The 12,527-nt window shown below is 34.2% G+C and overlaps 1 protein-coding gene across 1 annotated transcript in view; it reads right to left on the minus strand.

Annotated features, from left to right (window-relative positions):
• Positions 1-534: 534 nt before the first annotated feature.
• Positions 535-12,527, minus strand: part of LOC134542362 (peroxisomal multifunctional enzyme type 2) — a 39,880-nt gene continuing 27,887 nt past the window's right edge. The window contains exons 12-18 of the mRNA XM_063386534.1: positions 12,128-12,251; positions 10,000-10,172; positions 8,361-8,537; positions 7,325-7,442; positions 4,862-5,068; positions 4,020-4,117; positions 535-2,436 (exon numbers count right to left, since the gene is read on the minus strand). Of these exons, the coding sequence (XP_063242604.1) occupies positions 2,320-2,436; positions 4,020-4,117; positions 4,862-5,068; positions 7,325-7,442; positions 8,361-8,537; positions 10,000-10,172; positions 12,128-12,251 (1,014 nt within the window). The 3' untranslated portion in view covers positions 535-2,319. The remainder of the gene's footprint in view (positions 2,437-4,019; positions 4,118-4,861; positions 5,069-7,324; positions 7,443-8,360; positions 8,538-9,999; positions 10,173-12,127; positions 12,252-12,527) is intronic.

The following is a 12,527-nucleotide window of genomic DNA, read 5'->3' on the forward strand; positions in this document are numbered from 1 at the left end:
TTTGTTTGAGTTATGAATAAGAAATTAATTAAAGATTTGGTGCTGGACGGGGGGGGGGGGGGGTTGAACCCCTGAAACTAACCCCCCCCCCCCTGGCTTCGCCCCTGAATACATACATCTTATTTATAAACATTTTCCTCTCATTCTCTGGATAACCCAGATTTTCATCAACTCGGATCGGTCCCGGCCCCAGTTGATCCGGGTTAACAAGGTTCTACTGTACTTAATATCAAGAAAACTTAATTTTAAGATCATAATATATAACTAAATACGTTATGAAGCTGAGCATTTAAAAATTGAAAGTAGGTAACAGTTAAAATTTTAAATATTAAATTTTTTTCTAAGAGGATATAATCTACTCCCAAATAGTACAATCACTTCATTTAATAAAATAAAAATTACAGGCTTTCGCGGCCATTGTCTGAAGTTGTTTGGCTTCTGGATTGTAGCCGCGTCTAAGGCGAATATAACCACAGACGTTGCAGTCGCCATCATCAAGTGTGTGAGACTGAACCTTAATGTAATTATCTTTTCTTTTCTTTTTTTTTTCTCCAATTGTGAGAATTTTTTAGAGCAACCAGAGCAAACTAACCACCACATACATCTATTTCAGTCAAACTTCATGACATGATTGATAAGAAACATTAATGAATCAGTAATACAGCAAAATGTTTTGATAAAGTAGTTTTATTCAACAAATTGACCTCATCACAATTTAAAACCAAGGGGTGCATGCATCTTTTAACACAAATAAAAATAAAACTTTATAAATTATAACAAATTATCACATATACCATTTTATACCATCACACCTTACACATACAAACTGTAGAAAAATTCATAATTGCACATAGGATGCACACCAGTCATCTTGATTTATGAAAAACTTCAACTGCAATATTAACAAGCAGTGTATTCAATCAAAGTTGATATTACAAAATTCTTTAGTTCAACATACAAAAACAGCATTTTATTGCTGTTTTCTGTAAACTTGTTGCATCAGTTGGTGAAAATTGAAGAAAATGTGGCTGCAGAAAATTTGAAAAGTTCATTTTACCATACTGCATGTGTTTCTGGCACATGTATTGCATAAAATGCATAAAATGCTGTGTGCATGATAGACGATTCATGCCTTGGAAACTGGGAGGGGAAGCATGGTAGTAAAATCAAGACACCTTTTCATTTGTTCTTGGTTTCCAGTGGTGAGCCAGGTTCTTTCACAGTTCTGCTCTGACGTAACCTTTCCGCCTTACACTGAACAGGTAATGCAACAAACCTAGCGATGCTTATCTGCTGAATATTGCTAGGTTCAAAAACCACTATCCTACCATCCCCATCAATCTTCAATATGCCACCACCCTGCTAGCTTGACCATGCTTGAAAGTGAAATCAACACCCCTGTGAGTGCTGACATGATCTGACTCCCGGAAAAAACAAAATCAATAGGAACAAGATTTTACAGTAAACTGAAGTAGGTAACACCGAAAATTGTTACAACACACAAATGCAAGTTATACAGGCACCATTTAACACTGACATGCCTGTAAGTTCCAAATATCACTAAATATAATTATGTAGCCTGCAAAAATTAATTATAATAAATTTTTCTTGATTGATAAAGCACAGATAAATTTTAACTTTTAGTTTATGATATGTACTTGAAACACTATTAAAACAACACAATTTTATTGGAAAACTTTAACTTTTGTATGTTGAATTTTACAGCATATTCAAGAAATAAATAGTACTTGTAAAATTGATTGATGGAATACTCCATTTTAAAAACCAAAATTAAGGTAAAAACAAAAACCATAAATCTTGTCCCTACCATTTCTGTTCTGACTTTTACAATCTACTGCTTTCACCAGTAACAACACTCAAGGAGATGACAACTTTGCAAACAATCTCCCTTAGCAGTTCAACTACAAACTGCACTTAACTGTCCACTCTCGTTATGCTATGAGATGCAATATACTGGATAAAGCTTCAAAATCACTGGCCAAGATGGTGTCTCTGTTAGGGCTAGCACATCGCTTCAGCGTCTCCAACACAGACCCCAAGATTACATTGGCACCTTCCACTGTACTGTGGTCAAGGCAGCTGGCTGTACCAGACATCTTCACCTCATATGAAAGTTGCCATTAAATACCTTGGAGAGGTGAAGGTTAAGTTCAATCTGTAATTGACTATGTTCCACTCTGGCATTTTAGTGGCGGAATGTACAAACATATTTACAAAAAACATGTATAAAAAATATTTCCTCCATTACCAGTACTGAGTTTTCAAAAACTCATGTTTTAAATTACAATTCCTTCAGTCTTACAATTTGGATTCTTCTTTCATGAGCTCACGCAGTTTCTGTGACAGCATTATGTTACCTTGGACCTTCAGCTTGCCTTGCATGAATGCCAACTGTGGATTCAATTTCCCTGCTGCCTGAAACACATTAGCATACAAGGCTTGAGCATTAAATGTTGCTCAAGAATATATGTATAAGTTGAAGTCAGCTGGTTAGCAATTGGATTGCAAAACAAATCATAGCTGTATAAATGCTAATATGCTATAAATTTGTTTAATAGCTTGAAAAGAACTGACTAGGAAGAATAATAAACATACCATAAAGTAGTGAATTTAGCTAAACAAACATAGTAACAACACATCTGCAAGAAATTATCGTTAAACTTCACTACAACCAAAAATATTTATTCTTCTTTGCAGTTAGGAAAGAGGGTAAGGGGTAGGCCTGTGCAAAGCTTCGCAAATGCGAATCAATTCGAATCATAATTTAATATTCACTTCAATTCGAATACATTTTAAATATTGGCATGTTTAGAATAATTCGTAGCCGAACCACTACATATCGACTAATAGCGTGCGCGAGTCGACAATCGATCCTTACTTTGTAACAATCGATATTGCTTTTTGACACAATTGTTTCTTTGTTCCTTTGAACGGTAAATAACACTTGCTCACACTTGCTTTTGTTTTTGAGAACGTGAGAGAGGTCTGCGTTTGTTAAGTTATTAAAAACCATGAAAAGATACTGGTAATTAGCGGACCGGAGATTATGTCTGATTTAAACTTAGAAAATACGCCCAAAAGAAGAAAGAGTGAAGTATGGCATTATTTCACGAAAGGGAATGACGACGTTGCGAAATGCAACTCCTGTAATATGAAACTAAAAACGCTACGAGGTACATTACTTTGCGATGCTAAATTTGTTTGAAATAAAAATTTTGCCACCTATGTATGCCCATTTACTGTCCAAACAGAAAGTTTATTAATTCAAACTTGATGGAAATATACAGTTTTAATTACTGTAACCTAAATGTCCCGTTTTAGTTACTCCAACCTATTGTAAACAATGTCGGGAGATGCGTGTACATAGGATATAATTTGCCGAGGTGGACTGGAGTTACAAACCAATGCCTTTATTATACAAAGATTCTAAAAGGAGAAATAATGTATGGGCAATTTATTGACTTACAATTTGAATGTATGTTATTCTTTAAGAAACAGAGTTTGTTCCATTGCCTATGCCTGCAGAAATCCTTAGCGCTTCAACAGCTACTGTTGATTTTAAATGGTTGTTCAGGTTAGCTGACTTGTCACAAGAAACTAAGTAGAAATGGTTCCAAAAGAGTTAAGGTGCTTGTTTTTATCAATAAAAGGTTTTTCTTACCTTTGTAGAACTGACAACATTACTTATTTTTTTTGTTCATTGTTATTTTCAATGTGCATATTATATTTGTGTAAATAATGTGAACTCAATCATAAATTATGTTTCATTAAAAAATCTATTAAAATTTATTTTAGGGAAAAATTGTATTTCTAACTTTAAATGCAATATGAAGGATATTGTTTGTTTTAAATTTTATTAAAACTGTCAAGTATTGAAATACCAAGTATAACGAGCTGAAAACATAATCAAGTATTGAGTATAAACAAATCTACAAAAAAAAAATATTAATTACTACCGGCTAGACATGCAATAATTTTTTATTGCAGGAAAAACTTACAATATCTACAAAGTCGGAGTCTCCTACAGTGAGCGTGCAGTCTGCCTTTGTATCCTTGGGAGGTCCTTCATACAAACAGCCCTTCTTCAAATCAATCGCTGAAACAAATTATTATACACTTACCTATTTAATAAACTGCAAATATTTTTAGACTATTACAAAGCATATGCAATGTGCCAAAATCTCCCAGAATAAAAAAATCTTTTTTGTAAATGATTGTGGTCAATAAATTTATATAAAATACCTAGATTTAAATAAATAAATATATAAATATTACAAAAAAATATCATTCCTTTGATTTTTTTTGGGATGGGTCAGTCAAATCCTCCTGAAATACCATCACAGGAAGGATTCTATGTTCGAGGCAAAGAATTTGTATAAAAATATCAGAAACAAAAAAGTAAATTAAATAATTCAACATTGATAACATCTAAAAATTTACAAGGTATTATTTTTTTCTTCATAACTATCCTGTTACCATTCCCCAAGAAACTGTACTTTTAACATTTAAAATTACTATATGTATTGAATCCGGAAACTTATTCATGAATTAATTAAAAAGTATTTAGAGAATTTAAAGAGTACAATGTTTCAACACCATGGTTAATACTTTTAATTTATTGACACTATTTTATTTTGAAAACTTGAGGCCTAGATTCAGATTCAAGGGGTACATTTTAAGCACGTTTTGGGATTTGATGTCCTCTTTGGGATTCGGATTAAAGAAAATTGAGATTTGACCCATCAGTATTTTTTTCCTTCATAAATGAGGTTCCCTACATATATATACTTAAAAGTGAGACAGAAGAAAGTGAAGTTTAAGAAAGAGGAACTGCACTTACTCCACGTAGCAGCTTTGTTTCCATCTAACGTAATATTGTACACAAATACTCCTTTAATTTTCTTGGCCTTCTCTAGGTTTGCATCGATTTTAAGTTTCAAGCCTTCAAACACAGCATCGCTTTTAAGTCTAGCTGTGGACCCAGACTGAGACTTCTTGACTGGCTGATTCTTTGCTACAGAAGCTTCTGTCAAGTCAACATATGCCCCTGAAACAACAGAGAGTTACATCAACTGAATTAGATGGTAAAAAACCAACATTAGATTGTTCTTTTTTTTATTTGTATGTAGCACAGGCCAGGCTGAGCTTATGTTTCAAAAACATTCGTATGAAAATTTGGAGTGGATATGCAAATACAATGAATATTATGTTTTCCAATGTACATTATATTACCATGTTTATAAATTTGCAAAGAACATTTAAATGGCTTTCAGAATTTTGAAAAGCCAATCATTAATAATATTTACTTAAAAGATGATAGAGAAACTACCTATACACATATCCTCACATTTATTACAAAAATACTAACATGAGCAGACACCTAATCATCATAGTTAACTTGAAATGTAAATGATATGTGTGATATTAAGGAAAAAAAAATTCACAAGACACACTAAATACCAGTCATATTTAATGCAAAAATATACAAAAATAAAATTAACGTTAAATTTTTTTTTATAGTAAACATGTGCCGTTTCGGTGCTAATTTCAGGCACAAATGTACTATTTAATTATACGAAATTTTTAATTTTTTTTACTTTATCTTCCATATGATGTCCCACTGCTTTTTTCCTCATCGAGAGTTGTTCAGTCGAGTGTACCGACAGGTTAGTTTGTTTAGCAGTCCAGTGCTCCCAATGCCGTGCCCAGCGATTAAGGCTGAAGTTTGCGGGCGACATGCTGGGCCAGCGATCGTCTCGTCTGGACCCTGCTAGGCGTCACGCGTCGAGCTGTTCACCCTAGACGGTAACGTGACTAGAAAAACTGTTCTCTGCTCCCAAAGATGCTAACTCCTCTTCTCGGAGCTGTGCTGAAGCTAGCTGTCCCTCTCACGAAACGGTGTTCAGTTCATCAGCCCAACAACACGTATCGTCGTGTTGACCAGCCTGTTTCCAGGCCGGGTCAGTCACCGGTCGTAACCCCCCCCCCTCCTCCCCCATTTCTTCTGGTCCACGCAGGTCATAACCCACAGCCGCGCCAATGCCCGGGATGAAGGCCACAGCCCCTCGCGCCCCAGATGGACCACACACGACATCTCGCGGGAGTTTCGATAACTACCGGGCATGATCCCTCGCCTCTCCGCTAGAGGACAGCATAGTCTCCTCCTATCCAAGCCAGGCCTTAAGGATCGACTTGTATCCAAGTCGAGAGGTCGTTTAGGGCTTGTAGTTCTGTGCGCACTCGCCAGGACGCGCTAGAGTGCGGCTACTCCAATCGGAACCATTCGGGTTCCCTTCGGGTTTTCCGAAACCCCTCCCCTGCATAGACGACCAAAGACAGTTTTAATTAGGCGAGCCGGCGCCATTTTTGACGATTCGGCGGGCAGCACGCGGTAAGGGCGTATCTCTCTTCGCAGCCCGAGACAACGCGCTTCTGAAAAGTTGTGAACGGCTTTATCTAAAGCATGTAGTTGGTTATCGACAAGGCCATGTGCCTTAGCACTAAATTTTTAATTTTTTAGCTGCCCGAAATAGTTTAGTTTTTGAAATAGTTCTTTTTGTCTTAACTTAGATCTTATTATTTTCTTATCCTGTGATCACGATCCACATAACCTTACCTAGTTTTAAGGAGGTCAATCATAAATTTTGTTGTGCGTGCGCTGTACCCCTAAGGGTAATGTGTTTAGTACTGTTTCTGCCTGGCGCTTCCACGGCCAATCTATATTTGTTCTTTAGAGAAATGTCACATTGAGCGTCGCCGCACGTTACAAACAGATAATTTGGCATAAAAACTACTCTGCTCACTATGCACCATTAGGTATAATAATAAACGGTAGGGGCAGGAAGATTTAAATATTTCTTCTTCAACTTTCTCTATCTCTCTCCCCAGTTCTCTTTCTTTCCTTATATCTCTCTTACCAGCCTGTATCTCAATCCCACCCCCCTGATTCACCAGCCACTCAAAGTACAATTTATGAAAGAGAGAAAGAAAAAGAAAGAAAAAAAAACTTACACTACTGTCAAAGCAATTCCTTAAAAAACCTTAAGTAATTTTTTTTGAAATGAAGCAGTAATCTGATTTACTAAATAAATAATTAAACTAAGAAGTACTTTTTTTAAACCTGGTAAGACAAGCTAAATGCAAAAGAATATTGTTTTTTTTATTACTTAAATCTCTAAAATACCTTCATAAAACAGGCAAAATTAGAACTAGTTTGTAAAAAAACATTTTTCTTATGTAAAAAGTTAGCAGCTACGAAAGAGATCATGAAATCCAATCCAATTATGACTGTAGGTCAGACTACCTGATATGACAGTTGTTCCCGTTTCTTCCACTTTGGTTTCAAAATGGATCCTTTTGCCTTCTTGCCACATATTTGTTTGCAAAGTCTGGCCAGGAATGACTGGCTTCACAAACCGAACCTATGAAAAGAAATTAAATAAATATCTTATTTCACAGTTAGTTGCCAGTTTTTATCAAGCAACTATTTAAGAGTTAAGTAAAAGTAAAAATAAAAAAATAATAATAATTTGCTATAGTGGAAAAAAGAATAGCTAAGTACTGACCACCAATCATTAAAAATTCCCATACATATTAAATGTATGTGTTGTTTTTTAACGTAAGCAGTAGAAGATTTTTTTAGGGGCATATCTGAAAACCCTAATTAAAGGTTTCTCAGAGGTACTTAGAAATTTAAACTTAACAGGGAAATTATATTAAAAGGGTATGTAATTATAGGTTGGGCTAAATTTTTGCAAATTACTATGCAGGAAATTTTCATGAATGGGATATTCTTAAGAGGTATTACTGTAACTCACACATACCATAAAGTTAAAATTATAAGTCACAAAAAATAAAATAGAAAGCTGTAAAAAAAAAAGAGATAAGGTGCTGTATGTGACTGCCCAACAGTAATGGCGTGTGGCCAAAAAAACATCTTGAATAAATCTTTGCCACTCCAAGACACTGAATGTCTTGGTGTTTGATTGAACCAAGTCCTACAACCATCGCAAATTTTGTCACAGTCACAAAATTATTTCATTGAAATAAAGGTGTTATCCAGAAATATTTCAATCAAATAATTTTGAGACTGCAACAAAATTGACGGTGGTGGTAAAACTTTATTCAATTACACATAATCCAGACGCCTAGTGTTCCATCTTGAATATTTTATTATTTACAATAAAAATGTTGAGCAGCTCCATCTTCAAAGACGTATACCAGCCTTGGGAAGTCCTTTAGACCATAAGTCATGCAGATGTTTTCAACTTATATTGTCGAGATAAACCTGCGACCAAAGTTTGTCTGTCGAATACAGTATCCGTACAACAGCAACATACCTTCACAGCTTTGAACTTGGATGCGTCGTTATTTGCGTACTGTTGGAGTACGTGCCTCACAGAGAAGCCCAGTGAGCACAAGCCGTGCAAGATGGGTCGAGTAAAACCACCTAACGCTGAGATTGATGGATCAATGTGAAGTGGGTTCCAGTCTCCAGACAACCTGTAGATAGCTGCCTGCAATTTTCAAAGAAAATATGTATAAAATATATATTATCACAGGTACATATGTAAATTTTTTTTATATATAACACCTGAACTCTTTGTTACTGCATTTGGTAGAAGTAATTTCGTAAATGTTCACGGAAGTTGCATGGAAGGGGGATGTGTAACTTGGGTGCTGCCGCATGTGGCGGATGGCGCAAACTAAAGCTTACAAAGCCAAAGGGAAACATTATAGAATTAACTGTTTAATGAATTTTAACAAGATGGTCAGTATTTTAGTAAAATTCCTTGTTGAAAATCATGTCCACAGCCGGGGTTTAGTATGTTTTTCAAGCATTTTTCACTCTTATCAGAGTTGTTTTATTATATGTATAGTTTAAAATTTTGGTCTGCTAATAAAATGATTCAATAGTCGATGTAGCAGATCTGGCAACGAATTATAGCAGCAGGTGCGGAAACTATGAGTGATTTGCGTCAAGAAAGGTAGTTGAAAACACAATTTACATATATATATATATTTAACAGCATTATTTTTAAGAATTCTTTGTTAAATTTTGTGTCTGAGTTTCGTATTATAAATGTATGCAACATGAGAATACATGAGTTTGCTCGTTACCAAGGTTACATGTTACACAGCTCTGGCGAGTACTGAAACACTTGCTCACATTTTTTATTTATGTAATAAACCACTGAGTTAAAAAGCACAATTTTTAAGTTGTTAAGACATTCTAAATACCAAATATTTGGTTATTAGTGAAAAATTCCAATGCCTAACATGTCATGGAATACACGTAAATTATGAAGGTACTTCTGTCTACTTGAAATGACAGTTTAAAGAGTGGGAAACCTAAATAAAATAAAATAAAATAACTGATTCAATAATTTAAAACTAAGCTAAGAGCTCAAAATTGACTGGTATCACTCAACTTCAAGTTCCTAACAAGGCTACCAACAAAGATGACTAAAGCTGAATTCGACCGCTAGTAAACAACCACCACACCAATATTAAAATCTTAGGTGGTAAATAATACTATTCATCTAATGGCAACTCAAAGTTTCAGAGGTAACTAGGTAATATACAAACAGGATGTTCACAAAAATCTGCAGAAAAATTTTCCTGATTTTTCTATGACCAAAATTACAAATTTCCCTGATAAATTTTTAAAAATAATTTACCTATTTTCCAATTTTCTGAAAGAAATAAAGACAATCCAGCCTTCACTATCCATGTAGCTGTATCAGTTCAAACAGAACCTTGCATCTGCAATTTTAGTGTTTATGACTATGCACTTCTGGGAAAAATAATTTCATTACTTTCCCCACATTTTCAAGTAAATTCCCTGGCTTTCCCTGACCAATTTAAACTACCCTGACCTTTCAGAATGTGGTCATCCTGGCAAAGTAGCAGAATAAATTTCGGCACCCAGGGCAGAAATCACTAATCGGAATGCTATAACACACAATGCAAACCAACCTGATCAAGTGAGGTTTGTTGTTTAACAATGGCATCAGGAGTTCTTGATGGTGGATTAACCGACGACACACCCTTGTTCGAAACTCTCTTTCCTCCAAAACCACCAGCGCCAACAGCGAATGTTGTTGTCTGGTTGTATGCTACTTTTTCTCCTTTTTCATCAAAAGTTTCCACTGGAAAAAAAAAAAAAAAAAATTAGGTACAGCTAAACATATTGAATCTAAAATAATTACCATTTAAGATTTTCTGTAAAGAAATTTGGTTTTTCATCTGAACTTACTTAATGTCTGCATAATTACATGGTTGTCATGTTACTCCGAACATGTAAGACTATTAAAAACATTTTTTTTTACTAAATTATGTCAAGAATGTAAATGTTTCTTTTTATGCAGGAAAATTGCAAACATGAATTTTGCATAATTTAGTAAATAAAATGAGCATCTTTAAAAATTTTATGTTTAGGGGTCGAAATTGGGTCATGTAGTGAGCTGATAAGAATATTTGCTGATTTTTTAAAATGTGTATCAGTAGTCATAAATACTTTTTTGGACATTACATGGGACACACACCTTCTAAAATTCTACATTAAATTTTTTTGCAAACAGTGAAAAACTTTCTTCTCAGGCAGTAAGTTCCAAATGTATCTCTTTTATTAAAATTGATGTTATAAAAATGCAGCATGCAAATTTTAACACTACATATTCTGGCGGAGTAAGTATTAAAAATTTTTTTTTATAAAAATAAAAACAATAACACAGAAATCCTCTGTTTTAAAAATGAAAGTGAACTAAAAATAAACCATAAAATCTCATCTCTAATTATGAAACTGAAACCTATACAGAGATCCTTTTCAAATTATTTAAGAGGACAGTTGCCACCTATTTGTATTTAATGTGCAACTAAAAACAGAAGACACAAAATGCAAACTGACAAAACACTGATGGTAATTAAAGTTTCGGGAATTTCTGCATCATTTCTATTTATTCATGGTTCATACTCTCTCATGTAATCAAAAAATTAATGAGTTATTATTATTATTTAGTTCATAGATTCACCACTATAGAATTAGAAAACTATTAGCAATATCAAGTAAACACCAATGTTAAATAGGTAGTTAATGCACAAAAAAAAAAAAAGGGGGGGGGGGGGTGTTTGTCTGTAAAGTCGGTTTACGGACGATAATTTTACGTGATAACGTCATAAGACGAAAAACTGCATACTTTTTAATTTTCAAATATTATTTACAGTTTTTACAAATTTAATTAAAAAAATTTGCTTAAATATAATCACAAACAATTAGTTATAGAAATAAACTGAAATCAAATCAATGTCAATTGTTAATTTGAAATGATGAAATTGGACAAATAAATCAAATTTTTTAAATTGCTGCTTTTAAAAAGCCCGCCTCAACCTGTTTGATAATATAGAAGATTTTCTTGCACGCTCAGCTCAGGCAGAACGTGACAATGAGTCATGCTTTTTCGTGCGTGCAGCCGGCGTTCATCGATTTATAAGACGTTATCACGTCAAAAATTATTTGTTGATAGTTCAATTATAACACATAAGCCCCTTTTATTCACATATCTCTGGAACATATATAACCCAAGCATAGTGACTATCTGAAATGTGTAGCCCTAATATTTCATTTGATCACTAACAAAATTTACTTTAGAAGTTAAAATAAGTCAGTAAACCACACCTTTTTAGTTTAATAAAAGCGCAATTAAAAAAAATATATATATATCATGTGGCCCAAACTTTGCCAGCTGTACTGCACATGCATAATAAAGCGTTGCTTGCTGTCAGGTCGGAAACAAAAGAACACTAAAATACCAGCATACTTGGATTCTATCAGTGTTTTATTAAGGAATTTTTAAGAATTCTAAGTGAAATTTAAGGATTTTTAAGGGCCTTTATTCAATTAAAGACAAATTAAGGACTTTTTAAGGATATTATGGAGATGTACGAAATTTGTTATTTAGACCCTTTTTTAATGACTTCCATAACCCGACATTTAGTTTTCTGACTTTTTGTAACTTTGGGATAACATGACCTGTACACACCCTGATTAAGCACATAATATTAATTGTCTAGTTTTTAATGCAAATACAAGTGGTTCAGAACCAACCATCCACTATGATGACTGCCCCCGACCCCTTGTCCAGGACATCCACCAGTCTCGCTCGTGAAGTGAGAGTCCCTGACGTTGACAGTGGCTTCAGAACTTCCAGATATTGCTCTCCATGAAGTATCTGCAGGAAATATGTACAAAACCAAGTACTTATAGATGCACGCTGTGTAGATGTGAATGATAAAATATGCACAGGGAAATAAATGTACTACATACATTATTTTGCATAGATGCATGCAAATTTGTAAAGTTGCTTTTATAGTAATTTGTACAGTGTGCAAATTTCACCCAAGATATACAGCTTTAGTGCAGGTGATGCAATTAGTTTTATTTTAAAAGGTGTGCTGAGTGCAAACATATAATAAACGTTTCGTGGTGACGCATATGTTTAATGAAG

Source organism: Bacillus rossius (genome assembly GCF_032445375.1).
Source record: "Bacillus rossius redtenbacheri isolate Brsri chromosome 4 unlocalized genomic scaffold, Brsri_v3 Brsri_v3_scf4_2, whole genome shotgun sequence".
Lineage (NCBI taxonomy): Eukaryota > Metazoa > Arthropoda > Insecta > Phasmatodea > Bacillidae > Bacillus > Bacillus rossius.